At 49.3% G+C, this 26,758-nt stretch overlaps 2 protein-coding genes across 5 annotated transcripts in view; one reads left to right on the top strand and one right to left on the bottom strand.

The window, feature by feature from the left end:
• The first annotated feature begins 905 nt into the window (after window positions 1-905).
• Window positions 906-24,371, top strand: LOC114607163 (tubulin delta chain-like). 4 transcript variants are annotated; one of them, XM_077936669.1, is made up of 12 exons: window positions 909-1,196; window positions 1,574-1,646; window positions 2,668-2,770; window positions 4,806-4,901; window positions 6,083-6,144; window positions 8,227-8,364; window positions 10,466-10,607; window positions 11,571-11,750; window positions 12,806-12,901; window positions 16,344-16,419; window positions 19,811-19,952; window positions 21,150-24,370. In XM_077936669.1, exons 3-12 carry the CDS (start codon window positions 2,673-2,675, stop codon window positions 21,374-21,376), a joined length of 1,257 nt encoding a protein of 418 aa, XP_077792795.1. In that variant the 5' UTR covers window positions 909-1,196; window positions 1,574-1,646; window positions 2,668-2,672; the 3' UTR covers window positions 21,377-24,370. The 4 variants fall into 4 exon arrangements, with proteins under 4 accessions (XP_077792797.1, XP_077792796.1, XP_077792795.1 ...); XM_077936668.1 differs by having other exon boundaries at window positions 1,569-1,646; XM_077936671.1 differs by lacking the exon at window positions 11,571-11,750 and having other exon boundaries at window positions 906-1,196; window positions 1,569-1,646; window positions 21,150-24,371.
• Window positions 24,372-25,179: 808 nt separating this feature from the next.
• Window positions 25,180-26,758, bottom strand: part of KIF9 (kinesin family member 9) — a 40,045-nt gene continuing 38,466 nt past the window's right edge. The window contains exon 21 of the mRNA XM_077936666.1: window positions 25,180-25,511. Within this exon, the coding sequence (XP_077792792.1) occupies window positions 25,404-25,511 (108 nt within the window). The 3' untranslated portion in view covers window positions 25,180-25,403. The remainder of the gene's footprint in view (window positions 25,512-26,758) is intronic.

Here is a 26,758-nt window from a genome sequence, read left to right as displayed (position 1 = left end):
TGACCTGCCCCCCCCAAAAAAGGAGGCCGATCGGTGGGTCTGGCTCCTCGGTGGGTCTGGCTCACATCCTCTTCGGGGCACCCAAGATAGATATCCAAATTTAAGTTCTCCGGCGGCGGGAAGGTGTGTTGTTGCTGCTGCTGCTGTGGCTTTTTTGCCCTTTCCTGGCCTCCTTGCCCCCCACCCCAAAGCAAAACAGGAGAAACCCCTCCAAGAAAAGCGCTTGCAAATCCTCGCTGGCTGCAGGATCAGGCCATGGGTCTCTCTGCAAACTGCTCCCCGCGTCCCAGGCGCGCAAAAGAAGAAGAATAACAATGCGATTTGTAAAATCCTCGAGCGGAGAAAAGGCGAAACGGCGCTCGCTTCTTTGCAAAAAGGCTCCTCTCTTTTCTGCTGCTTGCAACCGAAACAATATTTTATCCGCGCGGGCAAGGTGGGCAGAGGAGAAAGTTAGGCCCCAGACGAGCCTTCGAAGAAATGGGCAGGATCTGGAGACGGGCGCCGATCCTCCCCTCCCCAAAACGCCCTTCTCCTTTCCTTGACCTCCCTCCTCCGGCCCTTTCCCACGAGCTCCTTCCCTGGGCAAGATCCAGGCGTCTTCTTCTTCTTCCCCCCAATGAGCGATCCTCCAGCGGCGGCGGCTTGTATTTTGATTTTTGCAGGGTTTTTCCTTGGCACCAAACCTCGCCCTCCTCGCGGCTGCCTCCTTTCCTTCCCTCTCCGAGTTTCCTCTGTCCCTTCTTCCCTGGCTTTATTTCTTTTTTTTGTCCTCGTTTAACGGCGGCGATCGCGCTCCTAGGAGGAGCAGCCGCCGCCACCTCCCTCCTCCTCCTCCTCTTCTTCCTCCTCCTCTTCCTCCTCCTCCCGGAGTCCTGAAACGTCCAAACGGAAACTGTAGCTCGTCGACTTCCTACTTGCTGCAAAAGCGCAAAGGCGCAAAGGCGCAGCTCCGCGCAACCGGCGCCCCCTTCTCCTGCCGGCTTCCTTTAAGCGCTGCGCGGCTGCAGGTCGCGGATCTTCCCTTCCGACGCCATCCCGACACGCGTCTCCTTCCCCTCCGGCTTGCAGAGCCGGTTTGCAAGCTGCGAAGGAGGCGCGCTTTTGCTGCAAAGCGCCGCCGCGCTCCTTGGAGAGGAGGAGGAGGAGGACGCGTTTCCCAGGACGCAGGCGGAGAGCGTCGGGCTCTTCATCCGGCGGTATTTCAGATTATTGATGTGTTTTGCTTTAAATACCACTGCTACTAAGACTTTCTCTGCAGTTCTCTCACCTGTGGTTTTCTGTCGACTGATTTGCATTGTAACAACGCATTTCTCCCCTGCATTTATTGGCGCTGGTGATCTACTTTTTGCTTCATAGGAATAATTGTTATCTCGCTCACTGTGCAGCAGGTGTTTTTTGTACCACTATGGGCACAATTTTTCAACGTTTGCAGCCTGATCCTATCACGTGCTTACTCACAAGTATTTCTTTCTTCTTGTTATTATTGTGTTTTCAAGCTGCTATTAAACCACCCTGGAATGGGTAAGAAATCTGATAGATGAATAATATTTGTTTGTTTGTTTCTTCAGAACAGTGCTAGAAATTCCCCGGGCATTTTACGATAGGTGTATCTCCATCTCGCTGGCCTCTCCAGCTTTCTTAAGCAGGTAAGCAGATTATTTATTGCATTTATACCCACCTTTTTCTCCAAGGAGTCCATGATTCACCCACCTACTCAGCTAATCTCTACATTACAGCAACCCTGTAAGGAAAGATTAAAGGTAAAGGGACCCCTGAACGTTAGGTCCAGTCGCGGATGACTTGGGGTTGCGGCGCTCATCTCAGTTTACTTACAGCTTCCGGGTCATGTGGCCAGCATGACTAAGCCGCTTCTGGCGAACCAGAGCAGCGCACAGAAACGCCGTTTACCTTCCCGCCGGAGGGGTACCTATTTATCTACTTGCACTTTGACGTGCTTTGGAACTGCTAGGTTGGCAGGAGCAGGGACCGAGCAACGGGAGCTCACCCCGTCGCAGGGATTCGAACCGCCAACCTTCTGACCGGCAAGTCCTAGGCTCCGTTCCGGAGCCCCAGATGCTCGACGACAGGGACGCTTGACAAAACGCCACTCTGCGCATGGAGCAGCTTGTGCTTCTGCGCATGCACAAAGCGCAATTTAGCGCTTCTGCGCATTCATGAGCAGCAAACCCGGAAGTAACCCATTCCAGTACTTCCGGGTTTGCCACGGACATTTGCCGAAATGAACGGTCAATGGGGCAGACGTTCGCGGAGGTATTACTGTATTTGGAATGGAGTCCCTAAAATGGTTGTATGCCACCTTCCGGCAAATCCTTCAACCAAGCAGGTGGCAAACCTCTTGCTCTGCTTTCCTCTGGGCTTCATCAGCGAGGCCGAGAAGGGGTCATGTCGTCTGGGCAGCCCAGGACCTTCAGACACACTGCCCAGGCTTGTGCCCCGGGGGGCTTACTTCAGTACTGCCAACACGGTGGTTTGACTTCACCCCCTCAGGCACACTCCATTGTCACTCGAGACAGACCCATGCCAACAGCAAAAGATAGCCATTCAACATCACCTGCTTTTATCATGTCCAGAGACTCAATTAACACCTTCCCCTGTTCTGAGGTCCTGTATCTAACACTGGTATGTTCTTTGTCTTTACTCTTCCAGGAACCATGTCTGCCGTGTGGCTACAGATTGGACAGTGTGGTAACCAGATTGGGCAGGAATGGTGGCAAATCGTTACCAGCACAAGTAACCGAGAAGCTGACCTGTACGTCTGTTAGAAGAGCTTGATGGATCAGACCACAGGCTTATAGTTGGGGCTCCAGTCTCTTGTGACTTTTCATATTAATTTTTACATAAAACTTCCACAAATCATATAACATATTTTCTTATACAATATTTTGGACTTCCATCAATCACATCTGAAGATTTTTCAGTCTTTATCACTTAATCTGCATTCTATTAATTTCACTATTACTAGGGCTTGCCAATCAGAAGGTTGGCGGTTCGAATCCCCGCGACGGGGTGAGCTCCCGTTGCTCGGTCCCTGCCCCTGCCAGCCTAGCAGTTCGAAAGCACGCAGTGCAAGTAGATAAATAGGTACCGCTCCGGCGGGAAGGTAAACGGTGTTTCCGTGTGCTGCTCTGATTCGCCAGAAGCAGCTTAGTCATGCTAGCCACATGACCAGGAAGCTGTACGCCGGCTCCCTCGGCCTATAGAGCGAGATGAGCGCCGCAACCCCAGAGTCATCCGCGACTGGACCTAACGGTCAGGGCTCCCTTTACCTTTACTTTCCTCTGCAATATTTTGTACAGTCCTCCTTACAAAACTTGCAATCCTACTGGTAATTGTAATTGTTGATTACAATTGCTTCTCAAATAATTCACATATTTACTCCAGTTCTCTGAGAATCTCTGATCCCGCAGGTTTCGCATCCTTCCTGTCATCTTATCTAATTCAGCATAGTCCATTAATTTTTGTCTGCCCATCCTTCTTTCATCGGTAGTTCTTCTTGTTTCCATTTCTGTGCCAATAGTACTCTTGCTGCCATTGCTGCATATAAAAACAGTTTATTATCCTGTCTATTAATATCCTCCTCTCGTGACTTTTATTGCCGGGTAGTTGTAAAGGTTTCAGTTAGTGGAGGCACGTGAAGAACTTTGAACACTTGGAAGTGGTTTATAATCGTTACGTTTCTGTAGTAATCATAGTTGTATCCTGTGGGCTCAGGGAAAAACATGGCCTCCTCCTTTTTCCCTGGGTGGACAGGGAAAAAATACGTCAATCAATTCCCCTGCCTTTTTAAAAGGCTTCAAATCAGAGACAGACCTTCATCCTCACCCCTCAAGTATGTCTCAGTAGCTGAGCGAGGAAAAACAAATACAGAGCTCTGGGTTTAATTTTGAATCTAATGATGGTGGGAGGGATGCAATTCTTAATTTCTTGGCTGGAACTCCTTCTACAGCTGTTCTGAAAAGCAATGGGCTTCTCAAAACCAGAAATGGTGAAAGCCATCTAACCCAAGGACTAGGATCCGGTGGCGTTCGATCTGCCGCTTGACTCCAGATCCCATCAGCCCCAGCCAGCAGGGCCAGCGGCGAGAGGTGATGGGAGTTGTGATCCCAGCAACATCTGGAGGATCACAGGCTCCCCATTCCTTAAGCAACTCGCATTTTTGGGGCGTGTTGTCAGTGACAAAAAGCCATCACTTACTACATTGCAGTGATTTTAAGCAGACTTTGCACTGATCGTTTGCATAGCGGGATTTCTCCAAAGTTCTGGAATCACTGCATGATTCATAAAGGGTAAAGGGACCCCAGACCATTAGGTCCAGTCATGGCTGACTCTGGGGTTGCTCATCTCGCTTTATTGGCCAAGGGAGCCGACATACAGCTTCCGGGTCATGTGGCCAGCAGGACTAAGCCGCTTCTGGTGAACCAGAGCAGCGCACGGAAACGCCGTTTACCTTCCCACCGGAGTGGTACCTATTTATCTACATGCACTTTGATGTGCTTTAGAACTGCTAGGTTGGCAGGTGCAGGGACCGAGCAACGGGAGCTCACCCCGTCACGGGGACTCGAACCGCCGACCTTCTGATCGGCAAGCCCTAGGCTCTGTGGTTTAACCTACAGCGCCACCCGCGTCCCTTCGTGATTCATAGAATCATACAATTGTAGAGGTGGAAGGGCCCCCGACGATTGTCCTGTCCAGCCCCCTGCAATGCAGGAATTTCAACTAAAGCCAAGTGGAGCGAGAGTGTCTTGGGCCTTCCTTGATGTGAGCTGCTGCTGTGTCTCTTCCAGTTACCCGTTCTGCTCCCAGGATGGCCATCTGAGCGCCGTCTGTGTGGACAGTGAGCCCAAAGTGGTGAGGAAGCTGCAGAAACAAATCAAAAGAGGGTAAGTGGCAGGGGGCTCCATCTCCGCTGCCCTGCTTTCCTTGGAAGGCAACGTAAGGAATCTCCAGGCCACTGTTAATAGATTTATTCGGGTAGTGGGTACAGTGGTACCTCAGGTTAAGTACTTAATTCGTTCCGGAGGTCCATTCTTAACCTGAAACTGTTCATAACCGGAAGACTACTTTAGCTAATGGGGCCTCCTGCTGCTGCCGCGCCGGACCACGATTTCTGTTCTCATCTTGAAGCACAGTTCTTAACCTGAAGCACTATTTCTGGGTTAGCGGAGTCTGTAACCTGAAGCGTATGTAACCTGAGGTACCAGTGTATTCCATGGAGACGGGGAAGGATACAAGAGGGGACAAGCCTTTTATGAGATTGCATAGCCGAGAGAGGCTTGGAAGCTTTCAGCGTCTTCTGAAATCTCAGAAACTGGGGTGGGTAAGCGGGATTTCCAGTGGTGAAAGGTTGCCAGAAGGGTAAAGGGACCCCTGACCATTAGGTCCACTCGTGGCCGACTCTGGGGTTGCGGCGCTCATCTCGCTTTACTGGCGGAGGGAGCCGGCATACAGCTTCCGGGTCATGTGGCCAGCATGACTAAGCCGCTTCTGACGAACCAGAGCAGCGCACGGAAATGCCGTTTACCTTCCCGCCGGAGCAGTACCTATTTATCTACTTGCACTTTGACGTGCTTTCGAGCTGCTAGGTTGGCAGGAGCAGGGACCGAGCAACGGGAGCTCACCCCGTCGCAGGGATTCGAACCGCCGACCTTCTGATCGGCAAGTCCTAGGCTCTGTGGTTTTACCCACAGCGCCACCCGCATCCCATTTAGCCAGAAGGCTAAATTGTGCAAAATAAGCTTTATATGCACATTCACTTGGTTCAGATTGCAGAAATCCACTTTCTTGGTGAAAACTTTGTATACATGTGATGACCGGTTTAGGTGCATCCAGTTGACATATGATCCCTTTTGGAACTGGAAGACGGTAGAAACGGGGGTGGGGGGTGACGCAGTGCGCTTATATGCACTGCAGCGATGCGCACAGGGGCCAGGAACAGAACCCCCACGCGAAACATATTTTTATTCTATTGCTTTAGTGCACAGGTACCTAAATAAAGTCTCTCTGCCAGTTTCATCATTATCATCATCATCATTCCTTTTTCCTCCCCCCACCCCAAAACCAGGCTATTCAGAGAGTCCAATCTCATCATGGGGAAGCAGGGACGAGGCAGCAACTGGGCTTATGGTAAGAGCCCCCGAGTTCTCCGTTGTAGCAATGCCCCATCATCACGCCACTCAATGCTGGAGTTAACTTTTTATTAGCAAGAACATCTGCACAGGCTGAGTGTCAGGCCTCACGAGCACAGCAGATCATCCCCAGTAGGTCTTGACATAGCTGTCAACGTTTCCCTTTTTGGGGGGGAAATTCCCTTATTCTGAATAGGATTCCTCGGAAGAAAAGGGGAAAGTTGACAGCTATGGGTCTTGACCCATGGATCACTTGCCAAGACAGAAGGTCCCCACCTCTCCACAGTCTTAAGCTCCCTCTTCTCCAGGGTTTTCCCCAAGCAATCTGAAGTCAGCGCCCGCATGCAACCAACCTCTGCTCTGCTCTTTTCAGACCTCTTCTGGTTCTGGGAGATAAGCAGGGAGAGGAGCTTGTCACAGCAGGAAGGGGAGGTACTTTGGCTTCTTCAACAGCCCGACTCATCTTTGCCTCTTGGCTTCCTTCCTCTCCTGCTTCTGCCTCCGATTCTGGACTTTTCTCTGCCACAGGTTCTCCCTGCTCACTAGGCTCTGTTACTTCCAACACCTCTTCCCAGTCTTCTCCCACTGAAAGCTCATTGTCATCCCATCTCCACTCCCCGGACTCTGAGCTTTCTTCCCTTGGGGGCTTCCCAGCTCGATCACCGCCACCATTCCTCTGCATCCAGCAACCTCTGGAAAGCTCGTAAGAATGGAAAGACAGCGGAAGAGAGCCAATATACCGTATTTTTGACTCACTTTTTCCCTCCTAAAAAATAAGGGGAAATGTGTATGCGTCTTATGGAGCGAATGCAGGCTGCGCAGCTATCCCAGAAGCCAGAAGAGCAAGAGGGATCGCTGCTTTCGCTGCGCAGTGAAAGCAGCGATCCCTCTTGCTGTTCTGGCTTCTGAGATTCAGAATAATTTTTTTTCTTGTTTTTCTCCTGCAAAAAATAGGTGCGTCTTGTGGTCTGGTGCGTCTTATAGAGCGAAAAATACGGTATGTGGAGGGAAATGGCAGGTACAGTCGTACCTCAGAAGTCGGACGGAATCCGTTCCGGAAGTGCATTCGACTTCTGAAACGTGGAGAAACCAAAGCGTGGCTCCTGCAGCCAATCGGAAGCAGTGGAAGCCTGGTCAGATAATAATAATAATAATAATAATAATAATAATAATAATAATAATAATAATAATAATAATAAATTTATTTGTATCCTGCCCTCCCCAGCCGAAGCCGGGCTCAGAGTGGCTAACAACAGTAAAGTAATACAGCACTCTAAAATCAATTCATTCTAAAAACACTTCAAGACTAGAGTTCTTGCAGGCCCTGTGGAAAGATGTCAGGTTCCACCAGATTGGGGCCACGGCTGAAAAAGCCCTGGCTCTGGTTGAGACCAGACCATAAGACGCACCTAGTTTTTGGAGGAGGAAAACAAGAAAAAAATATTCTGAATCCCAGAAGCCAGAACAGCAAGAGGGATCGCTGCGCAGTGATCCCTCTCGCTGTTCTGGCTTCTGGGATAGCTGCGCAGCCTGCATTCGCTCCATAAGGCACACACACATTTCCCCTTACTTTTTAGGAGGGGGGAAGTGCGTCTTATAGAGCGAAAAATACGGTATATAAAATAAGTAGGGATTAATGCTGTGCAAAATGAACCATGGAAAGAGGAAGGGAAGTCATTGATATTTTAAAGTTGTTTAAGTGAATACAGTCGTACCTCTGGTTGCGAACGGGTCCGTTCCGGAGGCCCGTTCGCAACATGAAAAGAGCTCAACCCGCAGCGGCGCGTCTGCGCATGCGCAGGTTGCAATTCGTTGCTTCTGCGCATGCACGTGATTTCATTTTGCGCATCTGCGCAAGTGCGAAACCCGGACGTAACCCTTTCCGGTACTTCCGGGTCGTGTGGGACGTAACCAGAAAGAACGTAACATGAAGCAAACGTAACGTGGTATGACTGTATTCTAAAATGTGAAACAAAAATTTAATAATAATTATAATAATAAAAAGCAGGGACCCTCCTGCCCTGTTGCTCGTCTCCAGCAGCTGTTCTCACTTGGTGTCTGTACCTTTTGCGGTTCACAGGTTATCACGGCGTCCGTTCAGAGAGCGAGCAGAATTTGTGCAGTCGGACAATGGAGAGTCTGCGGAAAGAGGCCGAGAAAAGGGATTTCTACGGTGGGACTGTGCTGTTCCACAGCCTCAGCGGGGGCACAGGAGCTGGTGAGGACGTCACTTCAATGAAAGTTATTTTCCCCTCCCCTGACTACGGCCACAGCCACACAATGCATTTCACCCAAAGAATCCCGGAAACCGTGGTTTGCACCTCACGGCGCTACACTTCCCAGCACCTGCTGTGAGCTACAGTTTCCAGGATTCTCTGCGGGAAGCCATGTGCTTTTAAAGGGACGGTGTGGGCTGCCTTTGAAGATGGTTCATAATAATAATCAACAACAACAAGGTCCATAAATAGCAACACCCCAGAGGTCCCGGGCCCTAAGGAAGTTAGATTAGCCTCAACCAGAGCCAGGGCCTTTTCAACACTGGCCCCGGCCTGGTGGAACGCTCTGTCTCATGAGACCAGGACCCTGCGGGATCTGATTTCTTTCTGCAGGGCCTGTAAGACAGAGTTATTCTGCCTGGCCTTTGGCTTAGAATCAATTTGATTCCCTCCCCCTCTTTCTTTTTTCCTTTCTCCTCCTGTGATGGAACTCCTATTTGGGGACTTCCCTGGCTTTTTCTGGCCCATGTAGGACCAGTCTGGATAGTTGGTCTTGGTGAAGACTTGACGTTTTCATCCCCCAAAAAGTTTTTGATTGGAGTTCCTACTGAAATGAGGCTGCATTTTAATGTTGTATTTTAATCTTGTTTTTAAGTTGTATTTCACTCAATTGTTTTTATACCAGTGTTAGCCGCCCTGAGCCCAGTCTTGGCTGGGGAGGGCAGGGTATAAATAAAATTCAACAACAACAACAACAAATTTATTGTCTATACCCTGCCCATCCCTCTGGGTTTCCCCAGCCACTCTGGGCGGCTCCCAACAGAATATTAAAAACACGATAAAACACCAAACATTAAAAACTCCACTAAACAGGATTGCCTTCAGCCAGTGCAGAATTCGGCAGCCAGGTTGCTCACTGGGACAAGGCAGTTTGCACATCTTGCACCGATCCTGGTCCAACTGCACTGGCTGCCAGTTAGCTTCTGGGCCCAATCCAAAGTTCTTGTTTTGACCTATAAAGCCTTAAACGGCTCAGGATGGCAATACCTCAAGGACCGCTTCTTCCCATATGAACCACCCAGGACCCTGAGATCACCTTCTGAGGCCCTCTTTCGTGTGCCTCCTCTAGAGCAGTGTTTCCCAACCTTGTGCCTCCAGCTGTTTTTGAACTACAACTCCCATCATCCCTGACTAGCAAGACCAGTGGCAAGGGATGATGGGAATTGTAGTCCAAAAACAGCTGGAGGCACAAGGTTGGGAAACACTGCTCTAGAGGTCCAGAGGGTGGCAACACGAGAACAGGGCAACACGAGAACAGGGCCTTTTCTGCAGTGGCTCCCCATTTATGGGATGTTCTCCCCAGGGAAGTTCACCTGGCGCCTTCATTATGCATATTTAGGCAACAAGACGTTTGGCCAGTTAATATTCTAATAATAATAATAATAATTACATAACAATGTCCAGAGGGACATTGCTGGAACATCTCTTAGCTTGGGGCAAATGGCTAAAATGCTTTAAATGGTTTTAATTGTGGTTCCTCTGTTTTGTTTTTGTCAGGCTGGGGTTTTGGGGTTGCGGTTGTTTTAATTTGGGTATAACTGTAAACTCTTTATCGTTGTTATTGGTTTCTATCAATTGGTTGGTTGGTTGGTTTGTTGCTCGTATAGGATATTCTGGTTTTTTTAATGCTTGATGTTTTGGTGTGTTTTTGTATATGCTGTAAGTCGCCTAGAGTGGCTGGGGAAGCCCAGCCAGATGAGCGAGATACACATATTATTATTACAGTGGTACCTCGGGTTAAGTACTTAATTCGTTCCAGAGGAACGAATTAACCTGAAACTGTTCTTAACCTGAAGCACCACTTTAGCTAATGGGGCCTCCTGCTGCTGCCGCATGATTTCTGTTCTCAACCTGAAGCAAAGTTCTTAACCTGAAGCACTATTTCTGGGTTAGTGAAGTCTGTAACCTGAAGCGTATGTAACCTGAAGCGTATGTAACCCGAGGTACCACTGTATTATTATTAGCAGTGATAATAATAGCAACTCCTTCTTTCCCTGGTGTTAAGCAATGCTAAACCGTTTGCGTTGGCCTCTTCTCCCCTAGGGCTGAGTTCCCGGTTGTGCGAAGCCATTCGAGAAGAGTTCCCCCTCGGCCACATCCTGTCTGTATCGGTTGCACCGCACCAAGCTGGTGAGAGCCCCCTGCAGCACTACAATGCCCTGTTGTGCCTTTCTTGGCTCCAGAGGTGAGTAAAGGAAGGTCTGTCTCTTACAAAGGTTGGCAAGCAAAAAAGCAACGACACTGGCGGAAATGACTGGCAGAATCTGAGACCAGGGAGAAGAGTCGGTGGAAGAAGATTGGAAAAAATTCAAAGTATATTTACAGAAATACTGTAAAATTAATGAATGTTAGAAAGATGCTGGAATGAAGCTACATGGTTTTAGCAGAAATGTTATAAAGAACTAAGTAAAAATAAACAAAAAAAATGGCAGACCAACACTGCTATGGCAGACCAACACGGCCACCTATCTGTAACTGTAAGTAAAAATAGTTACAGATAGGTAGCCGTGTTGGTCTGCCATAGTCAAAACAAAACAAAATTTTTTCCTTCCAGTAGCACCTTAAACACCAACTAAGTTAGTTCTTGGTATGAGCTTTCGTGTGCATGCACACTTCTTCAGATACACTGAAACAGAAGTTGCCAGATCCTTCTATATAGTGAGAAGGTGGGGAGGGGTATTACTCAGAAGGGTGGTGGGAATGGGTGATTGGCAGATAGCTGTGATGAACCTGTTGACGACTCTTAATGACTGCAATAGGTCTTACAGGAAAAAGCAAGGGGTGAGAAGGTGAAAAATGGCTTTGTCATGTATAATGAGATAAGAATCCAATGTCTTTGTTCAGACCAGGTCTCTCCATGGTTTTAAGTTTGGTAATGAGTTGCAATTCAGCAGCTTCTCCCACCGAGATGGTGGGACAGTTGCAATTCAGCAGCTTCTTCCCCCGAGATGGTGGGACAGTGTTCTCGAAGCTACCAGCATGAGTTTGACCAAACTGCGGGAGGCCATGGAAGACAGAAGTGCCTGGCGTGCTCTGGTCCAGGGGGTCACGAAGAGTTGGACACGGCTAAATGACTAAGCAACAACAACAACAATAATAAAATTAGTCTATCAGAAATGACCCTGACCCAGCTTTGCTCTCCTCCCAGGTATGCAGACGGGGTCCTTCTGTTTCACAACGACGAGGTGCTGAAGCGGGCAGCCGCTCCCCTGGCGAGGAAGGACACTCCTGAAGCCTCCTGCCAAGTCTCCTTCCCTTCTATGAATGCCTACCTCGCTTCCTGCCTCGCTGGGCTTCTCTGCCCACTAAAGATTTTCACATCGCAAAGGTGAGTCCGAGGCAGGCGCTTGGAACAGGGTCTCGCTTTTGCTGCTTCCTGCCCAGCCGGCGCTTGATTGAAGAGCCGTTCCATTGCATTCTCTTAAGAAAGGCCAAATGCTTTCTGCAGACGTGTGCGCCTGAGATAGCCTTCCCCAGCCTAGCACCCAACAGGCATTCCAGATTACAAGTTGCATCCTAAATGCCCTCGGCCTTTATACCTGAAGGAGCATCTCCATCCCCATCGTTCAGCCCGGACACTGAGGTCCAGCGCCGAGGGCCTTCTGGCAGTTCCCTCCCTGCGAGAAGTGAGGTTACAGGGAACCAGGCAGAGGGCCTTCTCGGTGGTGGCGCCCGCCCTGTGGAACACCCTCCCATCAGATGTCAAGGAAATAAACAGCTGTCTGACTTTTAGGAGACATCTGAAGGCACCTCTGTTTAGGGAAGTTTTTAATGTTTAGTGTTTTTAATACAGTGGTACCTTGGGTTAAGAACTTAATTTGTTCCATAGGTCCATTCTTAACCTGAGGTACCACTTTAGCTAATGGGGCCTCCTGCCACCACGCAATTTCTGTTCTCACCCTGAAGCAAAGTTCTTAACCTGAGGTACTATTTCTAGGTTAGCGGAGTCTGTAACCTGAAGTGTATGTAACCCGAGGTACCACTGTACTATTTCTGGGTTAGCAGAGTCTGGTTACATGAGTCTGTAACCTGAAGCGTCTGTAACCCGAGGTACCACAGGTTACAGACGCTTCAGGTTACAGACTCCGCTAACCCAGAAATAGTACCTCAGGTGAAGAACTTTGCTTCAGGATGAGAACAGAAATCGCGCGGCAGCAGCAGTGGGAGGCCCCATTAGCTAAAGTGGTGCTTCAGGTTAAGAACAATTTCAGGTTAAGAATGGACCTCCGGAATGAATTAAGTACACTGTATTCTGTTGGGAAACCCAGCCAGATGGGCAGGGTATAAAATTATTATCCTTATTCTCCAGCCCCAAAATATTCTCTGGGGCAGGTGTTGCCTGTTACGTCTGCTCTTCTCAATGCCCTGTCCCTTGCTTTTCAGTGGGGTTAGCATGGGGATGGAGCCCTGGGAGCTACTGAGAACCGTCTGCCCCATGCCTGCCTTCAAGTTCCTCCACACAGCGCAAGCCAGCACAAGGTAGGAGCAGGGGCCTCACCGGGATGTTTCAGCTCATTTCTGAGCACAATTCAAAGTGTTGGTGCTGACCTCTAAAGCCCTAAACGGCCTCAGCCCAGTATACCTGAAGGAGCATCTCCACCCCCATCGTTCTGCCTGGACACGGAGGTCCAGCTCCGAGGGCCTTCTGGCAGTTCCCTCCCTGTGAGAAGCCAAGTTACAGGGAAGCAGGCAGAGGGCCTTCTCGGTGGTGGCACCCTCCCTGTGGAACGCCCTCCCGTCAGATGTCAAAGAGAAAAATAACTACCAAACTTTTAGAAGACATCTGAAGGCAGCCCTCTTTAGGGAAGCTTTTAATGTTTAGTAGGTTGTTGTATTTTAGTGTTTTGTTGGAAGCCGCCCAGAGTGGTTGGGGAAACCCAGCCAGATGGGCGGGGTATAAATAATATATTATTATTATTATTATTATTATTATTATTATTATTATTATTATTATTGCTGTGTTGCTTGTTTTGCAGGGGGTGATACTAGATGACTCTGCATTGTAGGAAAGCCCTGTTGCCCTAGCACAGGCATAGGCAAACTCGGCCCTCCAGATCTTTTTTAGGACTACAGTTCCCATCATCCCTGACCATTGGTTCTGTTAGCAAGGGATGATGGGAGCTGTAGTCCCAAAACAGCTGGAGGGTCAAGTCCGGGATGCCTGTGGGAGCTAGAATGCCGAATCCAGGCCAAAGTCTTATTTTCATTAAAACAGCTCTATTTCAAACAAAGGTGTAGAGTGAAGTCTATATTTTCATACATAAAGTAGGCAACAACTGCCGCTCAGATGTTATTAGCCCAGAGACGGAAGGAAGAGACGACCCCGACCAGAGAAGAATGGCACACCAAGACGATGGACTATGCCGAAACGGCAAAATTAACTGGGAAGCTTGGGAACCAAGAGGTCAAAAGCTTTAAAAAAGAATGGGGGGGAATTATAGCTTACTTAGGAGACCACTGTAAGGAGATGACAGCATTAGCAGGATTTTAAACACTCTTGTAATGTAATGAAAAATTACAGACAATTAAGATGGACCAAAAACGAGACAACAAACTGATAAAGGTAAAGGGACCCCTGATCATTAGGTCCAGTCGTGGCCGACTCTGGGGTTGCGGCACTCATCTCGCTTTACTGGCCGAGGGAGCCGGCGTACAGCTTCCGGGTCATGTGGCCAGCATGACTAAGCCACTTCTGGCGAACCAGAGCAGAGCACGGAAACGCCGTTTACGGTATTTTTCGCCCTATAGGGCGGACTTTTTCCCCCTCCAAAAATGAAGGGGAAATGTGTGTGCATCCTATGGGGCGAATGCAGGCTTCAGGAGAGCCCCACCGCCAGCCCCACAAGCTCGGGGAATAGCGGGAGAGGCGCAGCACGCCTTTCCCGCTGTCCCCTGACCTGGTTTGAAGGCTGGCGGTGGGAGAAGCCTGCTTCTCCCCGCTGCCAGCCCCACAAGCTCGGGGGACAGCTTCCCGCCCCAGCCCCACGCCTGGGGGGGAAATAAATTTTTTTTTCTTTATTTCCCCCCCAAAAAACTAAGTGCGTCCTATGGGCCGGTGCGCCTTATGGGGCGAAAAATACAGTACCTTCCGCCGAAGCGGTGCCTATTTATCTACTTGCACTTTGACGTGCTTTCGAACTGCTAGGTGGGCAGGAGCAGGGACCGAGCAACGGGAGCTCACCCCGTCACAGGGATTCGAACCGCCAACCTTCTGATCAGCGAGTCCTAGGCTCTGTGGTTTAACCCACAGCACTACTCGCGTCCCAACAAACTGATAGGCAGTTATAAATGTTATTATTGGGACCCATGGCTTAGGTGGGAGTAGGTCACAAGATTCAGAGTAATCTCTGTGTATGGATTTTTGTATTTGTTTTGTTGCATTTGTTTCTTATTCTTTTAAAATCAAATAAAAATTATTTATATATATTTTAATACAGAAAAGTAAAATAAAAATTCAATACAGTGGTACCTCGGGTTAAGTACTTAATTCGTTCCGGAGGTCTGTTCTTAACCTGAAACTGTTCTTAACCTGAAGCAGCACTTTAGCTAATGGGGCCTCCCGCTGCCACCGCACCACCACTGCGCAATTTCTGTTCTCATCCTGAAGCAAAGTTCTTAACCCGAGGTACTATTTCTGGGTTAGCGGAGTCTGTAACCTGAAGCGTATGTAACCCAAGGTACCACTGTATTACCAGAATATATAGTGCTGGCTGACCCAGTTTAACTGGTATATAGACAGTGGGATGGTTCAGTCACCAATCGCATCTCCAAAATAGCATCTTCTCCGAAACTCTTTAGGACCACTGTCTACCTGTGTACTAGATGGGTCTTTGGTCTGGCTTGGTATAAGGCAGCTCCTGTCACGGGCTGGCTAAGATGCAGAGGAATGGAGCGAGGCACCAGCTGGGCAACCCCCAAGGGGAACCCCCAGGGAAAGGCGGCTCAGAGCAGCAGGGCTTGTTGCTGGGACAGAGACGAGTGGTCAGACTGGGAAGAGGAGGTGCCGGAAGCTGAAGAGGCAACTGGGCTTAGTGAGCAGGGAGAGTCTGGGGCAGAGAGCAGTCCGGAGACGGAGAGGAAGGGAGCCAAGAAGCAGAGATGAGGCTATGCGACAACGGCCGCGAGAGTTCTGGTAGCACAAGGATGGAAGACGGAAGAAACCCCAACTAAAGAATCACGGCAAGAAAAATTGATGGACTATGCAGAACTGGCAAAACTGACATACAAGCTACGGGACAAGGATAACTGTGACTTTAAAGATGAATGGGAACCCTTTACAAAGTATCTGAAGATGCAACAAAGCGAACTGGACTCCTTGGCTGGCTTTGAATAAACATTCACAAACTTTTTATTGATAATAATCAGCTAAATAGTTTGAGGATCTATAAAACTTTGTAACATGCAGAAAACAGCATTCCTAGAGAAACCAAAGACTGGAACTGAGTTCCCTCGGGGGGTGGGGGGGTGGGTTTTGTGTGGGAGGGGAGGAAGGAAAAATGGGGGGGGGGGACAAGGATGATATGTTTTTGGATAATATGTCTTGTTATAATTTTGAATTTAAAAAAATTTAAAAGAAGAAGAAGAAGCAGAGATGAGGCAGGTTGCTGGGGGGTCTCCCCCTCCTGCTGTGATCAGCTGCTATTGCCCCTGATCTCCCAGAACCAGAAGAGGTGTGAAGAGGGAGGAGCAAAGACAGGCAGGGCGATGGAGTCTCAGATTCCAGTGGGGAAAGTGAGAAAACGAGGGCCTTCAATCCCCACGGCTGATCTGCTGAGGGTCTAACTAGGCCTGGCTTCCTGAGCTGTTTCGTTTCTTTGAAAACAGAGTTAATTTCTCTGACACTGTTTGAGTTATTGCTCCTTACCTCCCTCCACATGGGATTGCCTTTGTGGTGAGTGGGACCTACGTTTCATTTCCCCAGGGGGACGGTGTTTTGGGACAGCCTGGCGTCTTCCGTGCTGCAGCCGCTGCCTCGCCAGTCTCTGGATGGAACTCCTGTATCCTTTCGCTGGGGAGAGTTAAATGAGTAACTTGGGCTTCTCTACCTCTGGGCGTTTGCCCCTGTGCAGGCTGCAGTGTGAAATTCAGAGGAAAAACCTCCTGCTTCGGATAGCAGATCACACTAGGAATTCAGCTGGGATAGAAGGTCAGGGGTCAGCAAACTTTTTCAGCAGGGGGCCGGTCCACTGTCCCTCAGGCCTTGTCGGGGGGCGGACTATATTTTGAAGGAAAAAATGAACAAATTCCTATGCCCCACAAATAACCAAGAGATGCATTTTAAATAAAAGCATACATTCTACTCATGTAAAAACACCAGGCAGGCCCCATAAATAACCCAGAGATGCATTTTAAATAATAGGACACATTCTACTCATGTGAAAATACGCTGATTCCCAGACCATCCGTGGGCCAGATTTAGAAGGCAATTGGGCCAGATCCAGTTCCCTGCCCATGGGACAAACTCTTCGTAAAATCCAGCCCAAAGCAGAATTTGGAAGGTAGTTTCAAAGAACAAATACAAAAGAGGGATTATTTGATTTAGCAAAGGAGGGGCAGAGTACGGAACAGAATTGCAGGACAGAGCTGCCCAGTTATTTCAAGTGCTTGATAAGCAATACAGTGGTGCCTTGCAAGACGAAAATAATCCGTTCCGCGAGTCTCTTCGTCTTGCGGTTTTTTCGTCTTGCGAAGCAAGCCCATTAGCGGATTAGTGCTATTAGCGGCTTAGCGGATCAGCTGATAAGCGGCTTAGCGGATCAACTGATAAGCGGCTTAGCGGATCAGCTGTTAAGCGGCTTAGCGGATCAGCTGATAAGCGGCTTAGCGATCAGCTGTTAAGCGGCTTAGCGGATCAGCTGATAAGCGGCTTAGCGATCAGCTGTTAAGCGGCTTAGCGGATCAGCTGATAAGCGGCTTAGCGGCTTGGGAAAAGGGGGGGGAGGAAAAAACCCCTGCAGGAACTCGCAAGACATTTTCGTCTTGCAAAGCAAGCCCATAGGAAATTCGTTTTGCGAAGCACCTCCAAAACGGAAAACCCTTTCGTGTAGCGGGTTTTCTGTCTTGCGAGGCATTCGTCTTGCGGGGCACCACTGTAATGCCACCCCTTTTTCAAAACCCGATAATATCCTAAAGTCAATTTCATTATCTCATTTATATCCAGCCTTTTCTACAAGGAGCTTAAAGGGGCACAGATAGTTCTCCCCCCTCCATTTTACCCTGCCAACAAGCCTGCGAAGTAGGTTCGGCTGTGCGTGAATGCGTGCCTCGAGGTCGCCACCTGGTAAGCTTCTTTGAAGAACCAGGATTTGAACCCGGGTCTCGCCAGCCCTAGATTGGCACTCTTACTTGGGGATGGGGAACCATTATCTGCTTGGGGTCAGTGTTACCTTCTGGGCATCCTGGTGGTAGGCAGGATCAGAGGCAAAACTGGGCACAGCGGAAAATGCAAGTTTCCCTTTTGCACAGTAGGGTGGTTTCTCCAGACATTTCCAATTTCTTTGTCTCCATCCAGGCGAGCAAAAGGCTTTGCTAGAGATGAATAATAATAATAATAATAATAATTTATTATTTATACCCCGCCCATCTGGCTGGGCCTCCCCAGCCACTCTGGGCGGCTTCCAAAAGAATATTAAAATACTATGATACATCAAACATTAAAAGCTTCCCTAAACAGGGCTGCCTTCAGATGTCTTCTAAAAGTCTGGTAGTTGTTGTTCTCTTTGACATCTGGTGGGAGGGCGTTCCACAGGGAGGGCGCCACCACCGAGAAGGCCCTCTGCCTGGTTCCCTGTAACTTGGCTTCTCGCAGTGAGGGAACCGCCAGAAGGCCCTCGGTGCTGGACCTCAGTGTCCGGGTAGAACGATGGAGGTGGAGACGCTCCTTCAGGTATACTGGACCGAGGCCGTTTAGGGCTTTAAAGGTCAGCACCAACACTTGAAGGATGAAGGACACATGCCAGTGTGATAAGAATTTTGAGGTCTTAAAGGTAAAGGGACCCCTGACTATTAGGTCCAGTCGTGGCCGACTCTGGGGTTGTGGCACTCATCTCGCTTTATTGGCCAAGGGAGCCGGCGTACAGCTTCCGGGTTATGTGGCCAGCATGACTAAGCCGCTTCTGGCGAACCAGAGCAGCGCACGGAAACGCTGTTTACCTTCCCGCCAGAGTGGTACCTATTTATCTACTTGCACTTTGACGTGCTTTCGAACTGCTAGGTTGGCAGGAGCAGGGACTGAGCAACGGGAGCTCACCTTGTCACGGGGATTCGAACTGCCGACCTTCTGATCAGCAAGTCCTAGGCTCTGTGGTTTGACCCACAGCACCACCCGCGTCACTTTGAGGTCTTAGGTATATGTTAAATGTTCATAAGTGTACCAACCAAGCACGTACATAGATCAGCACAGGAAGACCAACCTGAAGTCATTTTGATTCCCAAACTGAGCAAATGACTTCTCTGTGATTTCAAAGTGGGAAACCTCCCCATTGTCTCTTTCCTCACAAATCCTGTCTTAAGGGCACATCTAAGATATGAATAGGGTGTGAGCCTGTGACCTGGCCCAGGAACTACGTATTTATCGTTACAAAAGACTGGTCAGGCTCCCCAGGCAATCCAATCAAGTAACCTTCCAGACAGGAGATAAACAATGACAGGAGAAAAACAACATTCAAATTTCTGTTTTAGACCGCCTTTTCTGTGATGTAGGTATGATGTATCTGGGGGGGGGGTCTTAGGTTACACCCCTTCTGTGATGTAGGTATGATGTATCTGGGGGTGGTCTTGAGCTCCAGTGCAGGGAATTTAAAACGTCTATATAAGGCCTTGCGCGCCATTGTTCTGGGTTCCTCCTCCCTCCTGCATCGTGGTGAGTGAGGACCCTGTTGCAACATATCAATAAAGATCAGGCTTACTAGCTGCTTTCCTTCTCAATATTCTCTGGTTGGCCTCTGTTATTTTCTCCTACCAATAGGGAACCTACGTAAGGACTCTATATGGGCTCTTGGATACCCCATAAGGCAAAAAGGGCAGATTTTGTTTACAACAGATGGCGACCACGAAGGGACATTTGGTTGCCCGGGTTCTGGAGGCGAGGAAGGACTGGTGATCTGAGAGTTGCCTCCACCCCTAGGCCTGAGGTTCCCCAACCCTGCTCTAACCACTATTCCACACTGCTCTGGCAGGACGACGAGGGGCAGCAGCAACGAGGTTGACCCTTTACGAAAACCATCAGGCTGGATTTCCCTGTTCCTGCTCTGTTTAGCCTAAGGAATTCCTGCTCCCTCGGAAGCATCCATGGATGCAAGTCCCAGGGAAGGGCAGCAGGTGGTGGGTCGGGTGGCGAGGGCTCTTCCATCTCCCTTGTGCTTTGGTCCTTAGCAGGCTTGCCGGCAGCACCAGAGCACAGCCGTGCTGGCTGTGGCCCGCGGCCCCCGGGAAGACGCCTTTCTCGCGAACCCCAGTTTGGTCCTGAGGAAGCTGAGGCAAGGCTACCGCTGCGTTTCGTGGAACCCCTTCGCTGCCACTTACTGGACCGGTCAGTCTCACAAGCCCGATACTGGTTCTGCCCAGGACATTTATAATCATTATTATTATTATTATTATTATTATTATTATTATTATTATTGTTACAGTCATACCTTGCGTTGAAGTAGCTTCGGCTTAAGTGTTTTCAGGTTGCGCTCTGCAGCAACCCGGAAGTAACGGAGCGCGTTAGTTCCGGGTTTTGCCGCTCACGCGCAGATGCTCAAAATGATGTCATGCGCAGAAGCAGCGAATCGCGGCACGAGCAGACGCAAGTTGTGTTCAGGATGCAAACAGGGCTCTGGAACGGATCGCGTTCCTATCCAGAGGTACCACTGTACTGCTTACTGAAATATACAGTGGTACTTTGGTTCTCAAACTTAATCCATTCCAGAAGTCCGTTCCAAAACCAAGGCGCACTTTCCCACAGAAAGTAATGCAAAATGGATTGATCCGTTCCAGGCTTTTAAAAACAACCCCTAAAACAGCAATTGAACATGAATTTTACTATCTAACGAGACCATTAATCCATAAAATGAAAGCAATAAACAATGTACTGCAGTCACACAATCAGTCCGTCAGTAGCTGAACTGGGTTCCACACAGTCACACACACACACACACAAAGAACCACCGAAACACAAAATAAATAGCAAAAACAGACAGACCTCAGCATAACACTCAAATCAGAAGCGTGGCACTCAAAATGGAGCATGTTTGGCTTCCGAAAAAGGTTCACAAACCAGAACACTTACTTCTGGGTTTGCAGTGTTTGGGTTCCAAGTTGTTTGAGTACCAAGGCGTTTGAGAACCAAGGTACCACTGTAGTGAAACCTCCCAATAACACAAGTTTTCTCTGAGCAGCTCACAAATAGCAACTGTTGAAATGCAATGTAGGACAATGAGGGCTATGGGAAAGGAGAAATGCAGATATTTAAGAGGGCCAAACCGTAAAGCACAAAAAAATATTTTTTATTGGTTTTACAAAATAAATCTCAGGTTATCCGAAATCAAACAAGATTTTTCTGAATCTTTCCCAACATCAGGGTCTTTTCCAGGGAGTCTTCTCTTCTCACCATGTGGCCAAAGTATTCAGCTTCAGGATCTGTCCTTCCAGTGAGCACTCAGGGCTGATTTCCTTAAGAATTAAGCCTTTCCTTAAGGCTGGCTCCAGAGCTTGTGCTAATTCACCACCTCTGTCCTCCCTCCAGATGCTGCCAGCCTCGTGACTCCCGGCCGTCACAGCTTGACCGTCTGTGCCAACCACAGCAGCTCAGCTGACCTCCTACAGCGGGTGGAGCAGCGGGCGAGGGCCATGTACGAGAGCAACGCTTTCCTGCACTGGTACTGGAGGCACGGCTGCGAGGAAGGGGATTTTGAGCAGGCCTTTGAGACGGTGCGCTCCGTCCTGGAAGATTACAGCCACCTTGGGGAGTGAGCGCGACGGATGCAGCACCTCTAACAGAGCGCCTCGTAACACTCGGGAGGAGCGGGGCCCAAGGAAATAGGGGGCGACTCTCGTTATGAATGTGCCACCCCCCGCAATCCACACCCGGACACACCCCAGGGTCAGCATGGCTGTGTGACTGTAAAACAGGGTTTCCAAATTTTGCTGTTTTTGGACTACAGTTCCCATCATCCCTGTCTACTGCTAGCTAAGGATGATGGGAGTTGTAGTCCCAAAACTGCGGGAGACCAAGTTTGGGAAAGGACCTGACTCTGGCTTTCAAATGTATACTTGCAATCCCTTTTACAGGCGCTCTGGCCCACCCAGGAATGTTTTTGGGAATGATTCTCATGGGAAGGTCAGAATGAGTCCTCTACCTTAAGTTCTCAGGGCACTTCCTGGACTTCAGCTCCCATGAGCCCCATTCAGCATGGCTTTTGGTCAAGGATGATGGAAGCTGCAGTCCGGCGACATCCGAAGAGCTTCAGGAGCCTCATCCCTCTCTTTGAGCAAGGCCTGTCCATGGGGATTTCCAAAACCTAAGTGCCCTGCCTGCTGTCTTTCTGTGAAAGAATCACGTGTCCATCTGCGATGGTCTCCCAGATAGTGTCCCACCACCCAGCAGTGGTCTGTGAACGTCCATGCGGGAAAGTTTTAAGTTTAATAAATTCCAAAGGACCTTAGCATCTAGCACAGTGCTGGACAGTTGCTATACAACAGGCAGGAGATTAATTAAGTAGTCTGCGAAGTCCCTCAATAACTTTCAAGTGGTCCATGGAAGGTTTGGAAACCAATGCTCTGTGCTTTAAAACATCCAGCAACGTCCCTTAGTTGGAGATCTTTAGCGTACATAGGGCAACCTTTGCCCCACCTCACCCTGGCACTCTCCAGATGTTTGCCACTGCAACTCCCAAAAGGCCAGGTGGGTGCACTGTGGGTGCCAGGGGAGACCTCTGTGGGTGAGGCCAGGCACTATTTGGGGAAGCTGTGTTCTAATAGATGGGGACTGTCACGGAGCTGGCAGGGAAGGCTCCGGAGTTGAAGGAGGGGGAGAGAGAGGCAGCACTGAAAGAGGGTGGAGAGCAAGGGGAAGTCACTCAGGTGATGTTATTGGGCATCAGCACCTCTCTACCAACTCAGGCACTGTGCTGGTCCCGAGAGTTAACCGTGCGGCGAGGTCTGAGTCCAGTCTGAGGTCGAGGGTGTGGTATGGAGGCTGTCCGTCAAGGCTGAAGCGGGATCCAAGGCAGGGAGTCGGGTGAGGTCAGGAACTCTGGCAGAAGAGCAGGACAGGGTGCCGGCAGGAACAGGCTACCAACAATGTTGCTCCCGCAGCCTGGAACTGGGCTGGCTGGCTTTTATCTCCCCCGAGGCATAGGGTGGCCCCGGTCCACAGGTGACTCGCCTCTCCTGGCCTGGAGGCGAGCACTCCTCCTGCGAGAACTTAGTTCCCTCCGCCTCTCTGCCCTGAGCCTCTGTAGCTCAGGAGCGCTGGAGGGTTACCAGACCCAGAGGCAACCTCAGCTTCCCCTGATGGGGCTGAGAGTGGAGCACCTGCAGGCAATGGGTCCTCCATCACCTCCGGAGCCAGAGCAGACTCAGCTGGTGCCTGCACCTGAGGATCCAGCACAGGTGAGGACACTTCAGGCTCAAGCCCCGGCCCCGGCTCAGCTGCTTCTGGAGGCGGGGACTCCTGTGCAGGCTGGGATCCCTCAGGTTCAGCATCCGAGTCCGAATCCCAGGGCATCCCAGGCACGGAGGGAGAGGGAAGACCTGTTCCATCAGCTCAGGACAGGAGGGGGTTAAAACGCCGGGAACAACGGAGACATTTGGGATTGCCCAAGCTGCTTTGCTGGAGGAGGAGCAGGAAGTTCCCACTCCCGGGATCTGGATGATTCGGACGCTGGAAGCGATGCTCTGTACCTTGTAAATATGTACAATAAAGGCTGTAAAATACGTCTCTGATTGAGCAGAGGGATTTATTGCGAGGGGAAAAGCCGGATGGATTACAGAGAGCCCCCAAAGATCGTGGGAAGCAGCACCTCCTCAGCGGAGGAGAGTAACCACGCCTCCAGTGGAGAGGAGCTTCAGGGCTCGGAGGAGGCGAGGTGGTGCCAGGACACCTTGCCTGGGCAAAGCCGGGAGGAGAAGAGAGGTCCTCCGTTACCCACGCCCTCCCTGCGCAGTAGGCCTCTGCGCCGAGAGGGGAAGCGCAGACTGGGCATCAAGAAACTACTTTGCCGGGGAAGGTTTAAGGACCGCCCACTCTCAGATTCTGCCAGTGAATGAGCCAGCCACGGAATAGTGGCGCTCTGCATGGTGAAGGTTTTTTCTAGCACCAATAACAGGGCTTTACAACAGACCAGGGAGGCATTTGCCTGATTGCTCTCGAGCAACCCCCTGATACCCTTACACTGCCCATCACCCTCCAATCTCCCATCTTTCAGGGGCACAGGAGGAGCAAGTGTCTAGGTCGTGTCAAGACCTTTGCTATTCAAGAGGAAGGTCTGCTCCAACAGCAATCACAGGCAGTGTCGGGCCATCCCTTCACCGAATGACCTCTCCAAACAGTCCGCGCCACTGAAAAATGAGCTGCTTAACAGTGGAAGATTGGCAGATGAAGATGATAGATATTTGGGAGGTGGCCGACCTGACTGGAAGAGTCCGCGACCAGAAGGAGGAGGAATACCAGGAAGAATGGACTTAGTTAAATACGTTAAGATAACTTAATTGGAAGAGCTTGCAAATAAATCGATAGGAGTTAAATAAGTAAGGATAAGATTTAAGATGTTTAATGTCAAACTAGAAAGAATGAAAGAAGTTAAGTGACCCAAGTTAATTTTTTGAGAAAATCAATTTTGGAAAACTGTTAAAAATGAGATACAATGAAATTCAACCAAGGGGGTTTGAGGAAGTCACTTAATAATGTTACCAAGATCTAAATAGGATGTATGTATGTTTGTGTGTTTTGAAATTGTGAAAATCAATAAAAAAATTGAAAAAAAGAAAAGAAAAATGAGCTGCTTAATTTGGAGACTTGAGTCCCCTATTATGGACTTTTCCTGATATGTAGGATATCCCCTGAAACGGGTACCCTGCTGTCTTTCGAAGCCCTTGGCCGCTGGGAAGAAATTCCTCTACAAAGATGGCAGAAGGAGCATGTACGACAAAAGGATGCAGTCCCAAACCAAACTGTCCAGGTAGATTCCTCTTTGGAGGGGAATTGGCCCCATCCTTGAGAAGTGTTTGAATCCCTCGTCTTCCTCTCCCCCCCCCCATCAGCAACAGGATAAGGAGGGGAAGTTTCCTAGCTCAGCCTTCCCCAACTACAACTCCCAGCATCCCCTTCTCATTGACATTGGGGACTTGACATCTTTCCGCAGGGCCTGCAAGACAGAGCTGTTCCGCCTCGCCTTTGGTTTGGGCTCGGTCTGACCCTTATGTTTCCCTCCCCTTATGAGCTATTTTAAAATGAGGCTGCATTTTAAATTGCATTTTAACCTGTATTTTAAATTGCTTTCCCCCCCATCCCTCTCTTTTCCCCCTATTATTGGTGTTAGCCGCCCTGAGCCTGGCTCTGGCTAGGGAGGGTGGGGTATAAATAAAAATTATTATTATTATTATTATTATTATTGGATTCTGGAGTCATTGCATTACCTATAAGAACATCCAAATTATCGAGGAAGCCTTACAGTCCTGTTTTGCTTTTGTGGGGAGAGAATCAGTGGGACGCTAGCCTGAGAGCCTTTCCTACCACCAACAAATCTTCATTTGCACCTCCCTCAGCAGGGTCTTTTTCCGACACTTTCAGCAAAGTTTATACGTTTTCTCTCACTAATTTATTACCAATCTCTGTGAATACCATATGGTGAAATGTACAAGTGTTATTAACAATGTAGATTCCCTAGATGTCTGTTATACTCTCTGCCTATTCCAAAAGACAAAACATATTTTGACGTGCTCAGAGGTCCATTTCTTTAGTTCCACCTGTAAGAAATAAGACCCAGCGCGTTCTCCGCTACACGATGCTGAGGACGGAAGGGGGCTTGTTCTTCACTGCTGCTTGGACGGATCCAGGCTTCTTCCGCATTTGCTCAAGGGTAGACATGGCTCCAGCGTATTTGTGCTTTCAAACAGAGAAAGAGATGGGGCTGTTATTCCTGGCATTCTTGGGGGTGGGGTGCAAAAAAAATATGTCTCAAAATAAGAGGGATGCAAGATGGAGCTGTGGGTTAAACCACAGAGACTAGGGCTTGCTGATCAGAAGGTTGGCGGTTTGAATCCCCGTGACGGGGTGAGCTCCCGTTGCTCGGTCCCTGCTCCTGCCAACCTAGCAGTTCGAAAGCACGTCAAAGTGCAAGTAGATAAATAGGTACCACTCCGGCAGGAAAGTAAACGGCGTTTCCATGCGCTGCTCTGGTTTGCCAGAAGCGGCTTAGTCATGCTGGCCACATGACCCGGACATCTGCTCCCTCGGCCAATAAAGCGAGATGAGTGCCGCAACCCCAGAGTCGGCCACGACTGGACCTAATGGTCAGGGGTCCCTTTACCTTTAAGATCTTGCCAGCCAGAAGTGGCTTTTCAGAGCCCTGATAATCTTGGCTTTCAGTTAAAACAAATTCTATTTAAGCCTCCAGCCCATGTGGGGTTTTAGAAGGTTTCTTGTCAAGGCCTGGGAGGTGTCCAGTAATTTTGGATGGGGTGTTCGGGTGCTCAAAATTCCCACTCTGTTCTGTTCCTCCTAGGCTTTTTCTCCCCATCCCTTTCAATACTCAAACTTCCCCCACCCCTAACCTTGACGTAAGCTGCAAAAATAGATTCAGCATTAGGTCAAACCAATAGTTCAAACAAGCACGAACTTTTTGCAGGCCTCTTCCATGAGGAACGGCTAAGGGAGCTGGGCATGTTTAGCCTGGAGAAGAGGAGGTTAAGGGGTGATATGATAGCCATGTTCAAATATATAAAAGGATGTCACATAGAGGAGGGAGAAAGGTTGTTTTCTGCTGCTCCAGAGAAGCGGACACGGAGCAATGGATCCAAACTACAAGAAAGAAGATTCCACCGAAACATTAGGAAGAACTTCCTGACAGTAAGAGCTGTTTGACAGTGGAATTTGCTGCCAAGGAGTGTGGTGGAGTCTCCTTCTTTGGAGGTCTTTAAGCAGAGGCTTGACAACCATATGTCAGGAGTGCTCCGATGGTGTTTCCTGCTTGGCAGAGGGTTGGACTCGATGGCCCTTGTGGTCTATTCCAACTCTATGATTCTATGAGACCAAGTGAGTATTTATAGAGTGCTGAAATGCAGAACGAGCTCCTCTGCGTCCGTTTTCGGTCTCATCCTGGCCTATTTCTGCAGGCAAAAGGCTGCCAATTA

The sequence above is a fragment of the Podarcis muralis genome, chromosome 12 (genome assembly GCF_964188315.1).
Source record: "Podarcis muralis chromosome 12, rPodMur119.hap1.1, whole genome shotgun sequence".
NCBI lineage: Eukaryota > Metazoa > Chordata > Lepidosauria > Squamata > Lacertidae > Podarcis > Podarcis muralis.
The sequence above is the reverse complement of the archived record's forward strand: the minus strand, read 5'-3'. Positions and strand labels throughout refer to the sequence as shown.

Coding starts and splice junctions, on each gene's coding strand:
- LOC114607163 (XM_077936669.1), top strand. CDS start 2,673: ATGTCTGCCGTGTGGCTACAGATTGGACAGTGTGGTAACCAGATTGGG. Junction 6,145..8,226: donor AGGCAGCAACTGGGCTTATG/GTAAGAGCCCCC, acceptor TGCGGTTCACAG/GTTATCACGGCGTCCGTTCA. Junction 10,608..11,570: donor TGCCTTTCTTGGCTCCAGAG/GTGAGTAAAGGA, acceptor CTCTCCTCCCAG/GTATGCAGACGGGGTCCTTC.